Source organism: Pristiophorus japonicus, chromosome 24, assembly GCF_044704955.1.
Source record: "Pristiophorus japonicus isolate sPriJap1 chromosome 24, sPriJap1.hap1, whole genome shotgun sequence".
NCBI classification, from domain to species: Eukaryota; Metazoa; Chordata; class Chondrichthyes; family Pristiophoridae; genus Pristiophorus; species Pristiophorus japonicus.
Genome location: NC_092000.1, coordinates 19,683,946 through 19,707,719, shown reverse-complemented (window position 1 = coordinate 19,707,719; position 23,774 = coordinate 19,683,946). Strand labels below are relative to the sequence as shown.

The 23,774-nt window shown below is 47.8% G+C and overlaps 1 protein-coding gene across 5 annotated transcripts in view; it reads left to right on the top strand.

Annotated features, from left to right (window-relative positions):
• LOC139237979 (adhesion G protein-coupled receptor E2-like) overlaps positions 1-23,006 on the top strand; it is a 121,589-nt gene extending 98,583 nt beyond the window's left edge. For 3 of the 5 annotated variants that reach the window (XM_070867343.1, XM_070867342.1, XM_070867344.1), the window contains 6 exons: positions 237-457; positions 9,383-9,449; positions 12,490-12,581; positions 13,349-13,517; positions 18,031-18,159; positions 20,307-23,006. In XM_070867343.1, coding sequence (XP_070723444.1) covers positions 237-457; positions 9,383-9,449; positions 12,490-12,581; positions 13,349-13,517; positions 18,031-18,159; positions 20,307-20,339 — 711 coding nt within the window. In that variant the 3' untranslated portion in view covers positions 20,340-23,006. Of the gene's footprint in view, positions 1-236; positions 462-9,382; positions 9,450-12,489; positions 12,582-13,348; positions 13,518-18,030; positions 18,160-20,306 lie in introns of those variants that run through there. The other 2 variants (XM_070867345.1, XM_070867346.1) reach the window with 2 other exon arrangements.
• The last annotated feature ends 768 nt before the right edge of the window (positions 23,007-23,774 follow it).

Sequence of the window (23,774 nt, the reverse complement as noted above, 5' to 3'; positions counted from 1 at the left end):
AGACCCCTCTGCCAAGGGAAATAGGCTCTTCCTATCCACTCGATCTAGGCCCCTCATAATTTTATACACCTCAATGAGGCCTGCCCTCAGCCTCCTCTGTTCCAGACAAAACAATTCCAGCCGATCCAATCTTTCCTCAGAGCCAAAATTCTCCAGTCCCGTGAATGAATTAAAAAGAATATACACACAGATCAGAAGGCAACATTCGATACATGACGGCATTGTTCTTTTTTCAGCTTGCTTGCGCAATCATCGCTGGGTTCCTGCATTATTTCTTCCTGACCGTGTTTGCCTGGATGTGTCTGGAGGGGATACAGCTCTACTTCATGGTGGTGAAGGTTTTCAACGCAGGGTGCCTCAGAAAGCGGCACATGTTCCCAGTTGGCTATGGGCTCCCTATCCTGGTTGTTGGAATATCAGCCGCTGCGAATTGGAAGGGCTACGGCACAAGCAAACAGTAGGTACCATCGTCCTGGGTTTTAATAGATCCCCGAGAATTAAGGGTTAAGTATAAGTGCTCAACACTTGTCCCGCGTGATGAATACGTTGGTCGCAATTCCACCATGGATGACACTTTCGATTCCAATTCCCTCCCCTCTTTCCTTTAAGGCGCGACCTCCATAGATGCCAGATATGTCTCGGTGGGCAGCACTCTCGCCTCTGAGTCAGAAGGTTGTGGGTTCAAGTCCCACTTCAGAGACTTGAGCACATAAATCTAGGCCAACACTCCAGTGCAGAGCAGAGGGAGTGCTGTACTGTCAGAGGTGCTCTCTTTCAGATGAGACGTTAAACCGAGGTCCCATCTGCTCTCTCAGGTGGATGTAAAAGATCCCATGGCACTATTTCGAAGAAGAGCAGGGGAGTTATCCCCCAATGTCCTGGCCAATATTCAACCAACATTACTAAAAAGCAGATTATCTGGGCATTATCACATTGCCATTTGTGGGAGCTTGCTGTGTGCAAATTGGCTGCCATTTTTCCTACATTACAACAGTGACTACATTTCAAAAAAGTACTGCCTGCATTGTAGGCAGTTCAGAGAAGGTTCACGGTTGATTCCTATGAAGAAAGGTTGAGCAGGTTGGGCCGATACTCATTGGAATTTAGAAGATTGAGAGGTGATCTTCTTGAAATATACAAAATTCTGAGGAGGCTTTGCAGAGAGAATTTTTCTCCTTGTGGGGGAATCTAGAACTATGGGGCATAGTTTCAGAATAAGGGGAAGCCCAGTTAAAACGGAAATGAGGAGGAATTTCTTCTCTCAGAGGGTCGTGAATCTTTGGAATTCTCTACCCTAGAGAGCTGTGCAGGCTGGGTCATTGAATATATTTAAGGTGGAGATAGAGGGGTCTTTGAACTATAGAGGAGTCAAGGGTTATGGGGAGCAGGTGGGGAAGTGGAGTTGAGGCCAAGATCAGATCAGCCATGATCTTATTACATGGCGGAGCAGGCTCGAGGGGCCGAATGGCCTACTCCTGCTCCTATTTCTTATGTTCTTATGTACTTCATTGGCTGTAAAGCACTTTGGAACGTCGTGAAAGGCGCTATATAAATGCAAGTCTTTCTTTATAGTGACCAGCCGCCTTCCAGCAGTTTATTCGATTGGCTGTTCCTCATTTGTGTCAGCAACCTAGGGGAGGGTTTACCACCCCAGAGACTGGTTGTGTCCGCAACTGACATTCACGCACGGGCACCTTCCAACAAGGGTGACTGGAGAACGATCAGGAGCAGATTTATGAGGCACCCGTTGGGTGAGCACGGCACACTTAGCCGTGCGAGGAATAGAAACTAAATTCAGATCTCTAGAAACTCATGTGATTGCAAATTCTAGCCACATCCTGACTTGAGTATTGAAGGGAAAAATCAAACTGAGACGCACGGAAATGCTTTTGCAAGCAAGAAAGAAATTTCTGTCCTGGGGACGTCCCAGAGCACTTCACAGTCAAGGAAGTACGTTTGAAGTGTAGCCACTGATGTTATGTAGGCAAACGCGGCAGCCAATAAATGCGCACAGCAAGCTCCCAAAGAACGCACTGAGGTAAATTACCAGTTATGGCCTTCGTTGGTTGGGGAATAAATGTTGGCCGGGACATACTCCCCCACTCTTCGTACAGTGCGATGGGATCTTTTTTTATGCATCTGGACAGGCAGACGGGCCCTCAGTACGATGTTTCAATGGGCAGCCCCTCTGACAGTGCGGCACTCCCTCAGTAGTGTCACTGAACAGTGTCCACCTAGATTATGTGCTCAAGTCTTGGAGTAGGGCTGGGCCTTGAGCACAGAATGTTGGCTAACGCGTTACCATCAACAATTAGATTTTGTCGGGCCTTTCAAAATGGAAGTCACTCTTTCTTTTTAATGTGGTTTCCGGAATTGGTCGAATTCAGTTAAGTTGACACTGCAAGCATTTTCTGAGGTTCGCTGACCTGAAACGTTAACTCTGCTTCGCTCCACAGATGCTGCCTGACCCGCTGAGATTTCCAGCATTTTCTGTTTTTATTTCAGATTCCAGCATCCACAAAAAGTATTTTGCTTTTGCAAACATTTTCTAAGCCTTGTTTCCTGGTTAGGTTCCAGGAATTGTCAAGTACACCTTCAGAATCTCTGCTCCTTGAGTTGTGTAAATCCACCGCAGCTCGGTATTTATTAGAACTTATCAAGCCCTTCTTGTCAAACATGACTTTTCTGTACTCATTTGTGATGCCGTCTTCATTCGCCTCAAAACTCCTTCACTGGTGTAGGCACTGAAAGTAGGCCACAATAACAGTACTGGCTTCACTGGTGTGGGCCCTTTAACTAGGCCACAATAACAGTACAGGCTTCACCGATGTGGGCCCAGTAACTAGACCAGAAGAACATTAGAGATTCATATATATATTCAATTTGTAGTCATTGACCAAGCTAATTTTACACATGATTCTCTGTGGGCCTGGGAATGTTAGAAGCTGCTTAAGATGTACACAAAAAGCAGTTTTGACTTGGCTCGGATAACAAGCAGCCATGGGCTGCCGGTGAAGGTCAAATTGTTAGATAACGTGCAGAGTAGAAATTAGAGTTCATTTACCAAAACTAATTACAAAGATATAAAATAAGGCAGATCAGTGTGGGCACTCCAACTAGGCCACAATAACAGTGCAAGCTTCACTAATGTGGGTACTGCAACTAGGCTACAATAACAGTACAGGCTTCACTAATGTGGGTACTGCAACTAGGCCACAATAACAGTACAAGCTTCACTAATGTGGGTACTGCAACTAGGCCACAATAACAGTACAAGCTTCACTAATGTGGGTACTGCAACTAGGCCACAATAACAGTACAGGCTTCACCAATATGGGTACTGCAACTAGGCCACAAGGACAGTATAGGCTTCACCAGTATGGGTACAGCAACGAGGCCACAATAACAGTACCGGCTTCACCAATGTGGGCAGCAGAACTGGACCACATAAAAGGTGCCCCATGTCTTTCTAAAGAACAAAAGTTGTTTGGTGAAGCTCATATTAATTGTTCAAGAAAAAACAAGCATTTATTTTTGGCACACTAAGTTAGAACCCCAGGGCAATGAGGGGGCTTGTTGAGCCCTCCCAATTATTTTTTTTTAACGTGGATTAGGTCCCCCTCCTACAACCCTCCACTCCAAGTCCTCCGATTTCCCCGACTCTTTATACGTGGTTTCACATCTTGAGTCGATGTGGGGGGAGGAGAAAAATGGTGCGGGAAAGAAGTACAGAGTTGAGCAGCACAGATGGCAAGACTATGCCACGTCAGCAAGAGACACAGCTGAGACTTTGGCTTCGGGGACATGCAGCAGAGACCCACACTCGGGGCTGCTGCAAGGTTTAATTGACTCTGCCGACATCAGGAGCTTGACATTCAGTTTGAAGAAACCACATGGCACGGGCAGATGGAACTGACCTAAATCTCTCTTTCCCTACGTGACAGGCCCTCTGCACTTCACTTGCATGTAACATTTCCTTCGTGACATCCTGTAAATGAAGTGTACCACAACCAAAGGCAGCCCACCGAGGGTTTAACACTTCCCGTGCCACAGGCAAGCAATCGCAATAGGCGCAACACAGCCCTGGTGCTTGAGACTCGAGAGTTCATCCAAACGCAGCGATCCCAAGTCACATTCGGGATAACGCACCCCACTCGGGGAGCAATCATCTCCAATCATCTCCAATCAGCCACATGCTCGATGCACCAGCCTTACGATTTTTTCTATCTATTATAAATAGGTCCGTGCTGGTCTTTATGCTCCACACAAATCTCCCCCCGCCACCCCCATCCCCACCTGTACCTATCTAACTTCCCATTAGTGTCAGCTGTGGCTCAGTGGGTACCACACTCCGAAGATTGTGGGTTCAAGGCCCACTCCAGGAACTTGAGCATAAAATAAATCGAGGCTGACGCTCCCAGTGCAGTGCTGAGGGAGTGCCACACTGTCTTTTAGAGGAGACGTTAAACCGGGGCCCCTGTCTGCTCTCTCAGGTGGATGTTAGCGATCCCATGCACTACTTTGAAGAAGAGCAGGGGAGTTATCCCTGGTTTCCTGGCCAATGCTTGTCCCTCGATCAACATAACAAAGTATCTGGTCATTATCACATTGCTGTTTGTGGGAGCTTGCTGTGTGCAAATTGGCTGCCGTGTTTCCTACATTACAACAGTGACTACACTTCAAAGGTACTTCATTGGGTATAAGGCACTTTGGGACGTCCGGTGGTCGTAAAAGGTGCTATATAAATGCAAGTCTTTTTTTCTTTTTATCTTCTCTACCCTATCAAAATCTTTCATAATTTTAAAGACCTCTATTAGGTCACCCCTCAACCTTTGTAAAGAAAAGAACCCCTGTCTTTCCTGATAGTTATACCTCTCAGTTTTCATAGAAACATCGAGACATAGAAAATAGGTGCAGGAGCAGGCCATTCAGCCCTTCGAGCCTGCACCACCATTCAATATGATCATGGCTGATCATTCCCTCAGTACCCCATTCCTGCTTTCTCTCCATACCCCTTGATCCCTTTAGCCGTAAGGGCTACATCTAACTCCCTTTTAAATATATCTAACGAACTGGCCTCAACAACTTTCTGTGGTAGAGAATTCCACAGGTTCACAATTCTCTGAGTGAAGAAGTTCCTCCTCACCTCGGTCCTAAATGGCTTACCCCTTATCCTTAAACTGTGATCCCTGGTTCTGGACTTCCCCAACATCGGGAACATTCTTCCTGCATCTAATCTGTCCAATCCCGTCAGAATTTTATATGTTTCTATGCGATCCCCTCTCATTCTTCTAAATTCCAGTGAATATAAGTCTAGTCGATCCAATCTTTCTTGATATGTCAGTCCTGCCATCCCGGGAATCAGTCTGGTGAACCTTCGCTGCACTCCCTCAATAGCAAGAATGTCCTTCCTCAGATTAGGAGAACAAAACTGCACACAATATTCAAGCTGTGGCCTCACCAAGGCCCTGTACAACTGCAGTAAGACCTCCCTGCTCCTATACTGAAATCCCCTAGCTCTGAAGGCCAACATACCATTTGCCTTATTCACCGCCTGCTGTACCTGCATGCCAACTTTCAATGACGGATGTACCATGACACCCAGGTCTCGTTGTAACTCCACTTTTCCTAATCTGTCACCATTCAGATAATATTCTGCCTTCCTGTTTTTGCCACCAAAGTAGATAACCTCACATTTATCTACATTATACTGCATCTGCCATGCATTTGCCCACTCACCTAACCTGTCCAAGTCACCCTGCAGCCTCTTACCATCCTCCTCACAGCTCACACTGCCACCCAGCTTAGTGTCATCTGCAAAATTGGAGATATTACATTCAATTCCTTCGTCTAAATCATTAATGTATATTGTAAATAGCTGGGGTCCCAGCATTGAACCCTGTGACACCCCACTAGTCAATGCCTGGCAATCTAAAAAGGACCCATTTATTCCTACTCTTTGTTTCCTGTCTGCCAACCAGTTCTCTATCCACATCAATACATTAACCCCAATACCATGTGCTTTAATTTTGCACACTAATCTCTTGTGTGGGACCTTGTCAAAAGCCTTTTGAAAGTCCAAATACACCACATCCACTGGCTCCCCCTTGTCCACTCTACTAGTTACATCCTCAAAAAATTCTCGAGGATTTGTCAAGCATGATTTCCCTTTCATAAATCCATGCTGACTTGGACCGATCCTGTCACTGCTTTCCAAATGCGCTGCTATTACATCTTTAATAATTGATTCCAACATTTTCCCCACCACCGATGTCAGGCTAACAGGTCTATAATTCCCTGTTTTCTCTCTCCCTCCTTTTTTAAAAAGTGGGTTACATTAACTACCCTCCAGTCCATAGGAACTGATCCAGAGTCGATCGACTGTTGGAAAATGATCACCAATGCATCCACTATTTCTAGGGCCACTTCCTTAAGTACTCTAGTACTCTGTACTTCGTATCATCCATCTAAATCTCCTTTGTACTTTCCCCAATGCTGCCTTATCCTTTTTGTAATATGGAGACCAGAACTGTGCAGTGTGGTCTAACCAAGGTTCTATCTATAAGCCACAATCCCTCAACGCTCCTCCACCTCGATCACCCGCCACACCTCCGCCACGACCTTCAGAATGACGTTGAGGGATCGTGGCTGAGATTTGGTGGGTGATCCTGCGGTGTGAGATCATGGCGGAGGTGCGGCAAATGAGGGTATGGGCCCAGAAGAGCCGAGGGCCCAGGGGCAGCACGGGCCAGCCCACACTGTGATATGTGTGCACACTAGGTCCGTGCAGCAGAGCAGGTCTCCAGTCGTCCTGGTTAACCCTTGCCACTGGATAAAGGCCTAGCTCTGTCAAGCCCGTGTGGTGGCTGGTGTGCAACGGTCACCCCACGTTAAAAAAATCCACCCACAGGCATCTTCCACCCCTTCAATTGGAGTTCAGGACTGGAACATCAGGTCCTTCATCGAAACATCTGTGAACTCATGTGGAAGCAAGTCGGCCTCGTTCCAGGGACTGCCTATGATGATATATAAGCTCTCTGTTTTTCAATTCTATTCATCAAGAAATGAAATCCATTGCTTTGTCTGCATTTTTATGGCCTTGTTTACCTGTGTTGTTTCCGGGCATCAATATATTCAAAAAGGAGTTAGATGTAGTCCTTACTACTAGGGGGATCAAGGGGTATGGCAAGAAAGCAGGAATGGGGTACTGAAGTTGCATGTTCAGCCATGAACTCATTGAATGGCGGTGCAGGCTAGAAGGGCCGAACAGCCTACTCCTGCACCTATTTTCTATGTTTCTATGTTTGTTTTCTATGTTATCCGCATTTGCCAATATAACAACAGTGACTGCACGTCAAAGTAATCCAGTGAATGTGCAGCACCTTGGGACATCCTGAGAGCACGATTAGGCGCTACAGAAATGCAAGTTCTTTCTCGTGCTTTCGGCACCTTGCTGAGGATTCCCAAATCCCTGCTGTCAACTTTTTTGTAAACCCTCTACTTTCTGCTCTTCAAGAATTTTGAATAGCGCCGTGAGGGTAACAGACAGGGCAGTGTAGGGCAGTCAGCAAGACTGAGGTGTTGTTACAGGTCTCGGCCGCTTCATGTTCATAAAGCTTTCCTGTTACTGATAAGGATCACCATCTCGATACAGCCTTCTAGACTCAACATCGAGTTCAACAATTTCAAACCATAACCTCTGCCCCTATTATTTTTCTTTTTTTCTATTTTTTTTTCTTCTTTCCCACGGCAGCTGTTGATGATTCTGCCATCTCCATTTACACCCTATCTAGACTCATCTTTTGTTTCTTAACTTGTCCCATTACCATCTTCTTTTGCCCTGCACCAACGTCCCTTTTGTCTCTCTAATCTCTCCTGCCTTCCACCCTATCACAGACCTTCCCTTTTGTTCTTTCCTCTCCTCCCCCCCTACTTTCCCTACCCCGACACTTGCTTAAAAACCTGTTGCGCCTCTAACTTTTTCTGGTTCTGACGAAGGGTCACCGACCTGAAACACTAACTCTGTTTCTCTCTCCACTGATGCTGCCTGAGATTTCCAGCATTTTCTGCTTTTATTTCAGATTCCAGCATCCGCAGTATTTTACTTTTGCCGTTAGCATCAGCATCTGCCTCTTGACAGCAATGGAACGTACCCTGGCCTTGTCCTTCCTTCCCTTCCTGTCCTGCTGGTCACCTCTTCCACCAGACAATTTATTTTTAAGTTGTTTAACAGGAGCAGGGTGATACCAAAGTTACTGCCCATCACTAGTTGCCCTATAAATCCAATAAGAAATTCAGGAGGAACTTCCTCACCCAGACAGTGGTGAGAATGTGGAACTCGCTACCACAGGGAGTGGTTGAGGTGAATAGTATCGCTGCATTTAAGGGGAAGCTGGATAAACACATGAGGGAGAAAGGACTAGAAGGAGATGGTGATAGGGTTAGATGAAGAGGGGTGGGAGGAGGCTGGTGTGGAGCATAAACACCGGAACGGACTGGTTGGGCCGATTGGCCTGTTTCTGCGCTGGGCAATCTAAGGAAGGTGACGGTGGATACATGTGTTGGAACTGCGGGAATTCCTAGGCCACTTCAAAGGCCATTAAAAGTCAACCACGTGTTGTGGGACTTAAGTCATATCTGGGGTGGGTGTGGGTTGTTGCACTTCCGGGTTTCCTGACCATAACTTCTCGGACCCCCCCCCACCCCCAATCCCCGCTCCGCGATTATTTATGCCTCGATAAATATCAGGGCCAAAGATTCCAGGTGTGGTCAGTTAACTCAATGCTGCCACATTTTTAAGCAGATATTAGTTTAGAACTGTAAGAACATAAGAAATACGAGCAGGAGTCGGCCAATCGGCCCTTCGAGCCCGCTCCGCCATTCAATATAAGATCACGGCTGATCTTCGACCTCAACTCCACCTTCACCGCACTGTCCCCATATCCCTTGCTTTCCTTAGTGTCCAAAAAGCTAACGAATTCTGACTTGAATATACTCGAAGACTGAGCCTCCACAGCCCTCTGGGGTAGAGAATTCCAAAGATTCACCAGCCTCTGAGTGAAGACGTTTCTCCTCATCTCAGTCTCAAATGGCCGACCCCTTATTCTGAGACTGTGACCCCTGGTTCTAGACTCCCCAGCCAGAGGGAAACATCCTCCCTGAATCTACCCTGTCAAGCCCTGTAAGAATTTTAGATCAATCCCCCTCAGAATCTGGTATGTTTCAATGAGATCACCTCTCATTCTTCTAAACTTCAGAGAGTATTGGCCTCGTCTGCTCAATCGCTCCCCATTGGACAACCCTCTCCTCCCATCTTCATTTGCAATGAGCTCTGGTTCCCAATGTAAGTGGCTGCTAATAATCTTTCTCTTTTCAATTGCAGTTGCTGGCTGTCTCTGGAACACCATTTCCTGTGGAGTTTCCTGGGCCCGGTGTGCGCCATTATAATGGTGAGAATCACGCAGGGCGATCCGTGCTAATCGCACCTCTTATTACTGGAACTGATGCGGGCCAACTATTGCGGAGTAGCACTGAAGTAACAAGTTACTTACATCTATATACTGAGGCGCGATCTTGGAGAGCTGCGGCGGGGAGAGGGAGGTGGGGGGTAGCGAGGAGTTATGGTCAAAAAACCGTGAACCTGGATCCCCCTCCTATTAATGTTCAGTTGTGTGGCTCAGTGGGCAGCACACTCGCCTCTGCGTCTGAAGGTTGTGTGTTCAAGTCCCACTCCAGGGGCGTGAGCATAAAAATATTCTAGGCTGACGCTCTGGTGCAGTGCGAGGGAGTGCCGCACTGTCAGAGGTGCTGTCTTTCGGATGAGACCTTAAGCCGAGGCCCTGCCTGCTCGCTCAGTTGGACACAAAAGATCCTGCGGCACTATTTCGAAGAAGAGCAGGGGGATTTATTCCCGGTGTCCTGGGGCCAATATTTATCCCTCAATCAACATAACAAAAACAGATTATCTGGTGGTTATCACATTGCTGTTTGTGGGAGCTTGCTGTGCACAAATTGGCTGCCGTGGTTCCCATCATCATAGGCAGCCCCTCGGAATTGAGGAAGACTTGCTTCCGCTCTTAACTTGTGTTCTTAAGTTGCTGTGCAGTCCAATACGGGAATTACAGTCTCTGTCACAGGTGGGACAGACAGTGGTTGAAGGAAAGGGTGGGTGGGACTGGTTTGCCACACGCTATAACAGTGACTACACTCCAAAAGTACTTAACTGGCTGTAAACCGCTTTGAGATGTCCGGTGGTTGTGAAAGGTGCTATATAAATGCAAGTCTTTTTTTTTCCCCTGTGCAGGCCTTTTAAATTTGCTGCACACATGCGCCGTATCTCTTTTAGTGGCAGCAGCTAGTGAGCGGTGTAAGAACATAAGAAATAGGAGCAGGAGTGGGCCATTCGGCACCTCGAGCCTGCTCCGCCATTCAATAAGATCATGGCTGATCTTTGACCTCAACTGCACTTTCCTGCACGGGACCTCGTGATCAGAACATTGCCCCCTACACATGATTCAAGTCCCACACCACATCTTGCAAACCTTGACCACCCTTCGCTTGTAGAAGTGTTTCTACAAGCCCGAGAAGCCCATTGATACCCCGAAGGCTACCCAGCACCTTCTTTCTTCCCGGCCTCTCCCCTTCACCCCTGACCTGCTGCCCTCTGCAAGGAACTCAAGCTGCCCTTCCCTCCAGCCTAACCAGCTCACTTCAGGGGTGAAGTTAGGAAACGCTTCTACAGGCAAAGGGCGGTCGGATTTTGGAGCTCTCCTCCACACACGGCAGTTAATGCGAGGTCAATGGTTAAAGGACACTCAAGTTAAAAACTAGGGGAGCTGGGTGTAAAATGAAGAGTCAGGTGGAACATTTTCAACCAGGGTGGGTAATAGAGTTGTGGAGTCGGTTATCAGACACTGAAGTGGACACACTTGAGCGAGAAGAGATTATAGGACATGGTGAAGTAGGTGGATCGGCAAGATTAATTTCTGAAAAAGATGTAGGCCGAGAAATTGGATACTGAATGGCTTGAGGGTGCTATCCATCACTCGCTACGCGCAAGACTTTACACCAGGCACAGAAGTCTCACCCCTCGCGATAAATTGGGGGTTACCGTCCCGGAAAGTGGGAGTGCAGCCACTCTTGTAATGTAGGAAATGCAGCAGCCATTTTTGCGCACAGCAAGCTCCCTCAATCAGCAATGTGATGATGACCCAGATAATCTGTTTTTGTGACGTTGGTTTAACGTCTCGTGCGAGAGACGGCACCTCCGACAGTGCAGCGCTCCCTCAGCACTGCACTGGGGGTGTCAGCCTAGATTTATGTGCTCAAGTCCCTGGAATGGGACTTGAACCCACAGCCTCCCGACTCAAAAGTAGATGTGCTGCCCACTGAGCCACAGCTTTGAGTAGTGAGCATGGGTACTCCTTTCTTCTATACCTTTGTGCGAAATTAAAATGTACACCCATGAAAATTGAGCCACAAGGATAAGGGAGCCAGGTTCAGTTATGGGGAGTCAGTCTGACATGAATACTGGCTCTGAATCGCCATATAAAAGCAGAGCTGACTGTGTCCGAGAATGGCCCCATGCTCAATCAAAGCGTGAGAGTGCAGAGTATGGAGATTACAATCTACACACATCTTAACTAAGGTCACTCCGCATGTGCTTTATCTGGCCTGGGAGAGCTGAATGAGATAACACAGAGGGAACTTTGCTCTGTGTCCAGCCCGCACTGTATCTGGCCTGGGAGAAGTTCAAGCAGGCGTTGATCATAGACTGTGGGCTGGAAATTATCTTGAGGGTATTTAGAGGCGGTAATGTCGGGCAGTGGATAAATTTAGCGCCGGGAAATGGTTTGCGTCAGCAGCCAAAGTATTTAGTAGCTGGGCCCCCAAGAGTGGAGCGGAGCGCGAAGGGAGGCGTTGCACACCTCTCTTGGGGCGCTAGGCCAGGCGAGCAACTGAAAACCCCGTTGCTAAAGAGCCGGCTTCGCAGCGCCTGAAGAGAGACCTCACTGCAACATAAACAAAATCGGAACAAAAAACATTCCTCATAAGTTACTCACCCCAAATAAAGTTAAATCGCAAAAAGAAAAAAAATCCAGTCACCTCATTCTGACCCCATTCCCTCACCACCGCCGGGACAGCTCTGCACGCCAGCGTTCTCTGGCGGGGTCACTAGAGGGCGCGACCGGTTCAGCGCACAACACATTTTGAAAGCGGTTCGATACCAGGGGGCATTACACACCGCCGCGCCGTTCCTGGGCGATGCTCCTCAGCGCCGCCGGTACCACCACACTGAATTTGCCGAGCGGCACCAATGCCAAAGCTCACGGCTCCCAACCCTTTAGCGACCCCGTTCCGACCCTCGCCAGGGGCGGCATTCCCAGCGAATTTCCAGCCCCCAAGGTTCTTGAGTTGCTAACAGAATTCTGAGAAGACTGAGGTGTTCCTTTGGCGATGATCATAACCGAACTTTTCCTCTGTTTTCAGATCAATGCCGTTTTTTATTGCATAACTCTGGTCAAGCTGGCCAAGAAGATGTCCACTCTGAAGAAGGACAAACCTACGTTGAAGAAGATCAGGTGTGTGATATATTCTTTACAACATCACTAACATCATCGTCATCATAGGCAGTCCCTCATATCGAGGATGACTTGCTTCCACGCCAAAAAGGGATGAGTTCATAGGTGTTTCAATGAAGGACCTAATATTCCAGGTCCAGAATTACATCCTGTGTGTGGATTTTTTAACGTGGGGTGGCCGTTGCACACCAGCCACCACACGGGCTTGACAGAGCTAGGTCTTGGTCCAGTGGCAAGGGTTAACCAAGACGACTGGAGACCAGCTCTGCTGCACGGACCTAGTGCGCACACATATTGCAGTGTGGGCTGGACCGTGCTGCCCCTGGGCCCTCGCCTCTTCTGGGCCCCGAACTCTCGCCTCTCCCGGGCCCCGATCACATCCCTCTACAATCTCTCGCCGCTCCTTCGCCCCGACCTCGCCGCTCCTGCTGTATCTGTCCACGGTCCAATCACCGACCTGGACCTTGTAGCCCTCAAACTGATGTGTGGAAAACACTTCTTCGAACAACTCAGCCAACGAACATTTGGAAATCACTATCAAACACACACAAGATGGCTCCAACAGGAACTGTCATCACATGACACTTTTGTTGTATTTACATCAGCAGTTGCATTACCACAGTAGTCCACTAGGTGGAGCAGTAGTCCACTAGAGGGAGCTCTATTACAAGGTGCGTGTGGTTCCAGGACATCCAGCTGTGGGAGGAGCACTCCTTTATGCCATGAGCAACTTGACCCTTCACTGCTTTCCCTTTCCCCACTGGCAGGTCTTTCACAGTTACGGCCATCGCTCAGCTGTTTCTCCTGGGCTGTACGTGGATATTTGGGATTTTCCATTTTCAGAAAGAAACCATCGCCATGGCCTACATATTCACAATCATCAACAGCCTGCAAGGCGCTTTCATCTTTATCCTCCACTGCCTCTTGAACAAACAGGTAGGAGTCCGAAATGTTCAGAAATGTCGCTCACTCTGAGCAGTGCCAGTCTGGTGCTGTTCTCCCTCAAACTGAACCATCAGTAGAATCAACTCATCTCCAGCAAGTCAGGTACAAACAGCTCCTTTTATTTATGGTAATCAATATTCCTGTACGCTACTGTAACACTCTGATATACCCCACACCCCTCAGTGTAACACTCTGATATACCCCACACCCCTCACTGTAACACTCACTGATATACCCCACACCCCTCACTGTAACACTCACTGATATACCCCACACCCCTCACTGTAACACTCACTGATATACCCTACACCCCTCACTGTAACACACTGATATACCCCACACCCCTCACTGTAACACTCGCTGATATATCCCACATCCCTCACTGTAACTCTCTCTGATATACTCTGCACCCCTCACTGTAACACTCCCTGATATACCCTTCACTGTAAGTCTCTCTGATATACCCCACACCCCTCACTATAACACTCTCTGATATACCCCACACCCCTCACTGTAACTCTCTCTGATATATCCCACACTCCTCACTGTAACACTGATGGACCCCACACCCCTCATTGTAACATTCTGATATACCCCACACCCCTCACTGTAACACTCTCTGATATACCCTACATGCCTCACTGAAACACACTGATATACCCCACACCACTCACTGTAACACTCTCTGATATACCCCACACGCCTCACTGTAACACACTCTGATATACCCCACACCCCTCACTGTAACACTCATATACCCCACACCCCCTCACTGTAACACTCATATACCCCACACCCCAGCCCCATCTCTGCATTGGGTATCCCCTCACTCTCTCGCCTCCCCGAATACTTGGCTTCTCCCCATCTCTCGCCTCCTCCAGTTCCTCACTGCCCAGTCTCTCGTTCAGCCAGGACACTCCTGTCTTTGCAATCCTCTAACCAGGTTTCCTCGTTTGCCGCCTTCCTGCTTTTAAAATCCTCCCAAAAATGGTTCTCTTCGGCCATAGTTTAATTTCCTGTCCAGACCTATCCACTGCCCTCCGCCCTTTTTAATGTTCGATGTCCACTGTGTCTCTATCGTTCTTCCTGAAATGCTCTCACAGAGTATTTACAGCACAGAAACAGGCCATTCGGCCCAACAGATCTACGCTGCTGTTTATAAGAACATAAGAACATAAGAATTAGGAGCAGGAGTAGGCCATACAGCCCCTCGAGCCTGCTCTACCATTCAATAAGATCATGGCTGATCTGATCTTGGCCTCAACTCCACTTCCCCACCCGCTCCCCATAACCCCTTATCCCTTTATCGTTTAAGAAACTGTCTATTTCTGTCTTAAATTTATTCAATGTCCCAGCTTCCACAGCGAATTCCACAGATTTACAACCCTCTGAGAGAAGAAATTTTTCATCTCTGTTTTAAATGGGCGACCCCTTATTCTAAGATCATGCCCTCTAGTTCCAGTCTTCCCTATCAGTGGAAACATCCTCTCTGCATTCACCTTGTCAAGCCCCCTCATAATCTTATACGTTTCGATAAGATCACATCTCATTCTTCTGAATTCCAATGAGTAGAGGCCCAACCTACTCAACCTTTCCCCATAAGTCAACCCCCTCATCTCCGGAATCAACCGATTGAACCTTCTCTGAACTGTCTCCAAAGCACGTATATCCTTTCGTAAATATGGAAACCAAAACTGCACACAGTATTCCAGGTGTGGCCTCACCAATACCCTGTATAGCTATAGCAAGATTTCCCTGCTTTTATACACCATCCCCTTTGCTATAAAGGCCAAGATACCATTGGCCTTCCTGATCACTTGCTGTACCTGTATACTATCCTTTTATGTTTTATGCACAAGTACCCCCAGGTCCCGCTGTACTGCGGCACTTTGCAATCGTTCTCCATTTAAATAATAACTTGCTCTTTGATTTTTTTTCTGCCAAAGTGCATGACCTCACACTTTCTGACATTATACTCCATCTGCCAAATTTTTGCCCACTCACTTAGCCTGTCTATGTCCTTTTGCAGATTTTTTATGTCCTCGTCACACATTGCTTTTTTTCCCATCTTTGTATCATCAGCATACTTGGCTACGTTACACTCAGTCCCTTCTTCCAAGTCGCTAATATAGATTGTAAATAGTTGGGGTCCCAGCACTGATCCCTAGTTACTGGTTGCCAACCAGAGAATGAACCATTTATCCCGACTGGCTGTTTTCTGTTCGTTAGCCAATCCTCTATCCATGCTAATATATTACCCCCAACCCCTGTGAACTTTTATCTTGTGCAGTAACCTTTTATGTGGCACCTTGTCAAGTGCCTTCTGGAAGTCCAAATACACCACATCCACTGGTTCCCCTTTATCCACCCTGTTCATTACTTCCTCAAAGAACTCCAGCAAATTTGTCGAATATGACTTCCCCAAACATGACTGCCTCACGTGAGCCTCCTCCCATTCTATTTCATTTATTTTCACTGATTTAAGATAACTGGCCAAAAAATCCAGGGGTGGGGGTTGAGGAGAAATTATTTTACGCAGCGAGTTGTTGTGATCTGGAACGCGCTGCCTGAAAGGGCGGTGGGAGCAAATTCAATAGTAACTTTCAAAAGGGAATTGGATAAATAGTTGATAAGCAAAACTTTGCAGGGCTAAGGGGAAAGAGCAGAGGGAGTGGGACTAACTGGATCGCTCTTTCAAACAGCAGGGACAGGCACGATGGGCCGAATGGCCTCCTTCTATGCTGTAAGATTCTATTATGCTATGATCTCACTGGAGGATGTTTCCCCTGGCTGAGAAGTCTAGAACAAGGGGTCACAGTCTCAGGATACGGGGTAGGAAATCTAGGACCGAGATGAAGAGAAATGTTTTCACTCAGAGGCTGGTGAACCTGTGGAATTCTCTACCAAAGAAGGCTGTGGAGGCCAAGTCACTGAATATATTTAAGAGGGAGACAGATAGATTTCTAGAAACAAAAGACATCAAGGGGTATGTGGAAAAAGTGGGAATATGGGGCCCAAGTTCCACACGATAAAAAACGGGCGCCCCTCCGAGCTGGGCGCCCGTTTTTCTCGCCTAAAACGGCGCCTAAAAAAAAATCGCGATTCTGGAGCGTTCTGCAGCTCCTTGTCTGCCTGGCGCGGCGCCCAGGGGGGCAGAGCCTACACTCGCGCCGATTTTGTAAGTGGGAGGGGGCGGATACTATTTAAATTAGTTTTTTTCCTGCCGGCAACGCTGCGCGTGCGCGTTGGAGCGTTCGCACATGCGCAGTGTGAAAAAAACATTGGCACTCAGCCATTTTTGTAGTTCTTTGTAGTTGTTTAATTTTTGAACATATTTTAATAAAAGCACATTGCCATCAGCACATCAGCACTTGCAGCCTTCTCACTGTCTCCTCCCACCCCCCCGCGGGAAGAACGGGTGCCTCCTCCCCCCCCGCAGGAAGAACGGGCGCCTCCTCCCCCCCGTGGGAAAGAACGGGTGCCTTCTCTCCCCCCACTCCCCCCCCGCCCCGCGGGAAAGAACGGGCGCCTCCCCCCCCCGCGGGAAAGAACGGGCGCCTCCTCTCCCCTCCCCCCCCCCGCGAGAAGAACGGGCGCCTCCTCTCCCCCCCCACTGCAGGAAAGAACGGGCGCCCCCTCCTCCCTCCCCCCCATGGGAAGAACGGGCGCCTCCCCCCCCCGCGGGAAGAACGGGCACCTCCCCCCCCCCCGCCCCACGCGGGAAGAACGGGCGCCTCAGGCTGACTGCAGCATTCTCCGTGCCTGAAGCACTTTCACACAGGTAGGAAGATGGTTTATTTAATCTTTTCTTTGCTTATAAATGTTTATTCAGGTTGGATTTATTTGTATAATATTTGTAGAAGTATAAATAAGGATTTATTGTAGAATTTAATGACTTCCCTTCCCCCCCCCCCCCCACCTCGTTCTGGACGCCTAATTTGTAACCTGCGCCTGATTTTTTAATGTGTAGAACAGGTTTTTTCAGTTCTACAAAAATCTTCACTTGCTCCATTCTAACTTAGTTTGGAGTACGTTTTCACTGTGGAAACTTTCAAATCAGGCGTCAGTGGCCGGACACGCCCCCTTTTGAAGAAAAAATTCTGTTCAAAAGTAGAACTGTTCTACCTGACTAGAACTGCAGAAAAAAAAATGTGGAGAATTGCGATTTTTAAGATAGTCCGTTCTCCACCAGTTGCTCCTAAAAATCAGGCGCAAATCATGTGGAAACTTGGGCCCATGGTGTTGAGATAGAGGATCAGCCATGATCATATTGAATGGCGGTGTAGACTCGAAGGGCCGAATGGCTTACTCCTGCTCCGATTTTCTCTGTTTCTATGTTTCTATCAATATATTCTTCTGTTCCTTTCTCCCTCATGTCTGTTATTTTATTTCAGACACCTACCTGCACTCAAGGAATGTTTGTAAATCCATGTTCTGGCCCTCTGGAACGTTGCTTATTGGTGAAACCAGTTTGTTAATGAATTTGATCATTTTGTTTTTGAAGGTGAGGGATGAATATCGGAAATTATTCGGTCGCAACTTCTGCTTGAAGCCCATTCTGTACTCTGAGTTCTTCATGAGCTCCTCTGTGCCGATGACCAGTTTGCGATCAAGGAACGCCTCAACTTGCCAGGTTCGTTTCTCAGCTTTAATCTCTTTTTACGTCAGCCCACGCAGCACTCGCTCACATAATGGGCTCCATTTCCCCCAGTGATTTGTGCTGTTTTTTTCGAGCAGGCTGCTCTTTTTGGCCTAAGTTGAAAAATCACAGTTCCCCCAATCAATTTGCACCAGCGTAACTCAGTTAGTTACAATTTTTTAGGTCAGCTTTTTTTTCAGCCAAAGGGGGCGTAACCTGCCACCCGTTTGGCCAGCTCAGAGTTACTCCAGCTCTGCAGAGGCCAGCGTACGTGGCCTCTGCAGAAAAACCTTCTGGAGAGTTAAGGAAATCGCAGCAACTTACCTCCAACCCCACCCGAAGGCTGTCCCCATTCTCCCGGTCCAGTCCCATTCTCGGTCCCCATTCTCCCGGTCCAGTCCCATTCTCAGTCCCCATTCTCGGTCCCCATTCTCCCGGTCCAGTCCCATTCTCGGTCCCCATTCTCCCGGTCCAGTCCCATTCTCGGTCCCCATTCTCCCGGTCCAGTCCCATTCTCGGTCCCCATTCTCCCGGTCCAGTCCCATTCTCAGTCCCCATTCTCCCGGTCCAGTCCCATTCTCGGTCCCCATTCTCCCGGTCCAGTCCCATTCTCGGTCCCCATTCTCCCGGTCCAGTCCCATTCTCGGTCCCCATTCTCCCGGTCCAGTCCCATTCTCGGTCCCCATTCTCCCAGTCCGGTCCCATTCTCGGTCCCCATTCTCCCGGTCCGGTCCCATTCTCGGTCCCTGGTTGAGAGAGAGAGAGAAAGAGAGAGAGAGAAAAAGAGAGAGAAAAAGAAAGAGAGAAAAAGAAAGAGAGAGCGAGAAAGAGAAAGAGAAAGGGAAAAAGAGAGCAAAAAAGAGAGAGAGGGAAAGAGAGAAAGAGAGAGAGAAAAAGAAAAAAAGAGAGTCAAAGAGAGAGAGAGAGAGAGAGAGAGAGAGAGTGCAGTCTCAGCTCACATTGTGTCCCTGATTACATGGCAGCCCGATCTTTTTGGCGTAGATCAAGGCTCCGCCCCCAAAACTAAAGGTCGGGTTAGGCCATGCCAAAATGAAGAAATACAACAAGGAAACTTTGAATCTTTTTTTTGCCGTACTTTGGCCCCCAAAAATCGGGCCGAACTCTTCAAGTACGCCAAAAAAATGCTTTGGGGAAAATTAAGCCCACAGAGTGGAGGCGTGACCTGCTCCTGAGTCTCTGGGCCATCTGGAAGTGAATAGGAGCATTCTGGGTTCCTCAAATCACCTCTGTCCCTTATTCCACAGTGTCAGTTGTGGCTCATTGTCGCCTCTGAGTCAGAAAGTTGTGGGTTCAAGTCCCACTCCAGGGCCTCGAGCACATAAATCTAGGCTGACACTCCCAGTGCAGTGCTGAGGGAGTGCTGCACTGTCGGAGGTGCCGTTTTTCAGATGAGATGTTAAACCGAGGCCCCGTCTGCTCTCTCAGGTGGACGTAATCGATCCCAGGGCACTATTTTGAAGAAGGGGAGTTATCCTCAGTGTCCTGGCAGATTATCTGATTATCACATTGCTCTTTGTGGGAGCTTGCTGTGCGCAAATTGGCTGCCGTGCTTCCTACATTACAACAGTGACTACACTCCAAAAAGCACTTCATTGGCTGTAAAGCAATTTGAGACGTCCGGTGCTCGTGAAAAGCTTTCCTTGTTTCTATCTTTCTGACAATCCATTGCACTACCGTGTGAGTTTGGCAAATAATTGGTACAAAAGTCGAGCTTTCAGAAAATCTTCCTCAGTATTGCACTTGGAGTGTCAGCATAGATTTCTGTGCTCCAAGAGTAACAGGCACTGTAGCATAGTGTAGGTAGAAGATCGGCCATGATCTTCTTGAATGGTGGAGCAGACTCGAGGGGCGAATGGCCAACTCCTGCTCCTATTTCTTATGTTATGTTGCTGGGCGAGTAATCCAGAGGCCTGAACTAATGATCTGGAGACAAGAGTTTTGTGCCCCTGGAGCGGGACTTGAACCCACGACCTTCTGACTCAGAGGCGAGAGGATGCCCCACAGCCCAGCTCTTGCGCGTGAGACTGAGACGAGACTTCTGAAAGAAATCAAGGCGAGGTTTTAGAGCTAGAAGCTAAAGTTGCGTTCTCTAACTCCCGTGACTTCTTTGATTCTTCCAGGAGAGGAACAGCAGCCTTCGCACCAAACCGTGAGCATCTTCCGACAGACCCTCAAGTCTCGGGCTGCTACGCACTTCATGGCGATGACTGTCGGAAGGACACTCTCTGTGAATCTCACAGCAGATATCATGTGCAGCTTTCAGCTATTGATTTGCAGAGATTTTTCTTATGATCCTTCCCAGTGGTCGTGTTAGGCCCATACACTGGGTCAACTCATCTGTGGACACATCGGAGACATGACAAAGATTCATGAGCGGGATTAGGATGGACTTGTGTCCTAAGAAATGATAAGAAGATATATGCTTGAGATGTATGTTCAACACCAGATGAGGCCATCTCAAAGCCTTCAAGCACCTTTCGAGGGGGCTTCTCTTCCTATTGCTGGTTGCTCTGTGTCTGAAATGCGCTATGTTGTGCAGTCATAGTTTATTGTGAGCCAGTGAAACCTAGTGTTAATGGTTTTTCCAAAGTATCTGGATGATCCAGGAGTTAACAGGTACTGTAGCATAGTCTAGGTCGAAGATCAGCCATGATCTTATTGAATGGCGGAGCAGGCTCGAAGGACCTACTCCTGCGCCTGTTTCTTATGTTACTGGACTGGTAGTCCAGAGGCCTGGACAAACGATCTGGAGACGAGAGTTCAAATCCCTCGATAACAGTTGGCTGAATTTAAATTTAGTTAATTAAATAAATCTGTAATAAAAAGCTAATGTCAGTTATGGTGAGCATGTAACTACGATCAACTAACGTCCTTTAGGGAAGGAAATCTGCTGTCCTTACCCAGTCTGGCCTACATGTGACTTCAGACCCATCATCATCATCGGCAATCCCTCAAAATCGAGGAAGACTTGCTTCCACTCTAAAAGTGAGTTCTCAGGTGACTGTATGGTCCAATACTGGAATTACAGTCTCTGTCACAGGTGGGACAGACAGTGGTTGAGGGAAAGGGTGGGTGGAGCTGGTTTTTGAGCTCTCCTTTCGCTGCCTGTGCTTGCTTTCTGCATGCTCTCGGCGACGAGACTCGAGGGGCTCAGCGCCCTCCCGGATGCTCTTCCTCAACTTAGGGCGGTCTTTGGCCAGGGACTCTCAGGTGTCGGTGGGGATGTTGCATTTTATCAAGGCACAGCAATGTGGTTGACTCTTAACTGCCCTCTGAAATGGCCCAGCGAGCCACTCAGTTGTTGGCAAGAAGGTGGCTCACCACCACCTTCTCGAGGGCAAATAGGGACGGGCAATAAATGCCAGCCTACCAGTGATGCTCACGTCCTGTGACTGAATTTTTTAAAAAAGCACTCAGTTGTGTTGTGTTTTTTGGGGATATTTTTCTGATCTTTTACATTTATTTTCTGCCGGGGTTTCTCTCAACTTTGCATCGAAATGTGGAGCAACGCAAAGGAAGTCAAGCTCTGGGGTCATTGCAAAAGGTCAACCAATCGTCTTGCAGTGTTGATATACCCGAAGGTGCATAAAGGGAAACCAGGGGGAGGATGTCCTCGTGACTACCACCCAGTGACCCTGCTGGATGGTCTGGAGCTCGGTGGAAGAGCAGGTCAGGCTGAGCTGAGATGCTCCTCAAAAGCTCTGGGTGTCTCTGACTGTACTGAACAGGCAACTCTTGATTATCCAGGTCCCTCGGGAATTGGGCTATGCCGGGTAAATGATTTCTCCGTTAGAGCGATTGACATTATAAAGTTAAAACCCGATGCCTTCCCAGGCCGAAAGGACTCCGAACGCACCGGCCCGATACCTTCCTGGGCCGAAATTTTAAATCCCGTTACAATGGTTTCCCATTGGATCAGTGTGCGGATAATCGAGAGTTGCCTATATTTGCTTCATGGATGCTTTTCTTAAGAATTCATCGCAACACATTGCTGTTAAGAACTAGTTGGTTTATTAGCAAAAGGTTTAACAATCACACAAGACATTACCAGTTCATCCACCAGGCTCACAATCGCCTGCCTCATCGTAGATCCCCGAACCCAACTGGCCGGGGTTTTATTGAGGCTTGTGAACATCACGTGACTGGCTAAGCCACTCCCAAAGTCAACAGCTCGACCAACCTGTGAGCATGCTCACAGGTGCGTACATTACAGCTCCCACCGATTCAGTGACAGTCAAAGTCAGGAGCACTTTAATGTCACAGTGAAAGCCCCGACACTGGAATCTGCACATTTGTTCTCTGCAAATCCCGTGATCAGCAGAGAACGACAGCCGTGTGACAAAAACTCTAGGACCATCCAAAAAATAGCATCAATAAAACTGTTTAATGCTCATGAAACATGACAATAAAGATTGTAGAGCGACTGTTCAAAACTTACTTTAAATAAAAATTACAAAAGATACAACAACAACAACTTGCATTTATATAGCGCCTTTAACGTAGTGAAACATCCCAAGACGCTTCAAAGGAGTATTACGGGATAAAAAAATTGATGCTGACTGCATAAGTAGAAATTAGCGCAGGTGACTGTTATATATGCAGACTATAGATATACTCGCTGTGTAGTCGCTGTATAGTTGCAAAAGATGGAGACTTGTTTACCTGATCCACTATCAATAAGGTTTACACTGTGTATATACATGCTGACATCACTAGAGGGTGCAACTGGTGGAGACCGGGGTTTCCTGCCCTGGTGGCAGGGACTGTATAAAAGGGGAGCCACCATGCGGCTGCCTCACTCTGGAGTTTGGAATAAAGGACCAAGGTCACTACAGTTTGAGTACGACACATTGCCTCGTGGAGTCATTCATAAGTACACTACAGACATAATAGTGACCAAAAGCTTGGTCAATAGTTGAGCGATTATAATCAGGGATGCTCAAGAGGGCAGAATTAGAGCAGCGCAGACATCTCAGGGGGTTGTGGGGCTGGAGGAGATTGCAGAGATCGGGAGGGGCGAGGACAAGGATGAGAATTTTGAAATCGAGGCGTTGCTTAACCGGGAGCCAATGTAAGTCAGCGAGCACAGGGGTCATGGGTGAGCGGGACTTGGTGCAAGTTAGGACAGGGGCAGCCGAGTTTTGGATGACCTCAGCTTTACGTAGGGTAGAATGTGGGAGGCTGGCCAGGAGTGCACGGTGAAGGTACGGAGAGGATGGGTATCTGTGAAAATATTGCCAGCACAGGGAATCGATTGGGGTGAATAAGCAGGGATTGGAACATGATGCACAGGAAGTGATGTCACCTTCTTTGGCTTGTTCCTGATTGGTTCAGTGATAACAATGTGTGTGCCTTCCTGCAAAAGGAAAGATAGTCATCCAAGAACAGAAAATACTGGGAGAATACAAAAATTAATGGATAAGTGAAGGAATGTAGGAGGTCTTCGAATTAACTGGTTTGCCCTGTATTTTTTAAATAAAGTCCTTTGTTGCAATTATCTGCTCTTGATTAAGGTTGCAGTGAAAAGAATCAATGACCTTATTAACCTGTGTCACTACAAATATCAACCATCTCAGACCCTGATGCTT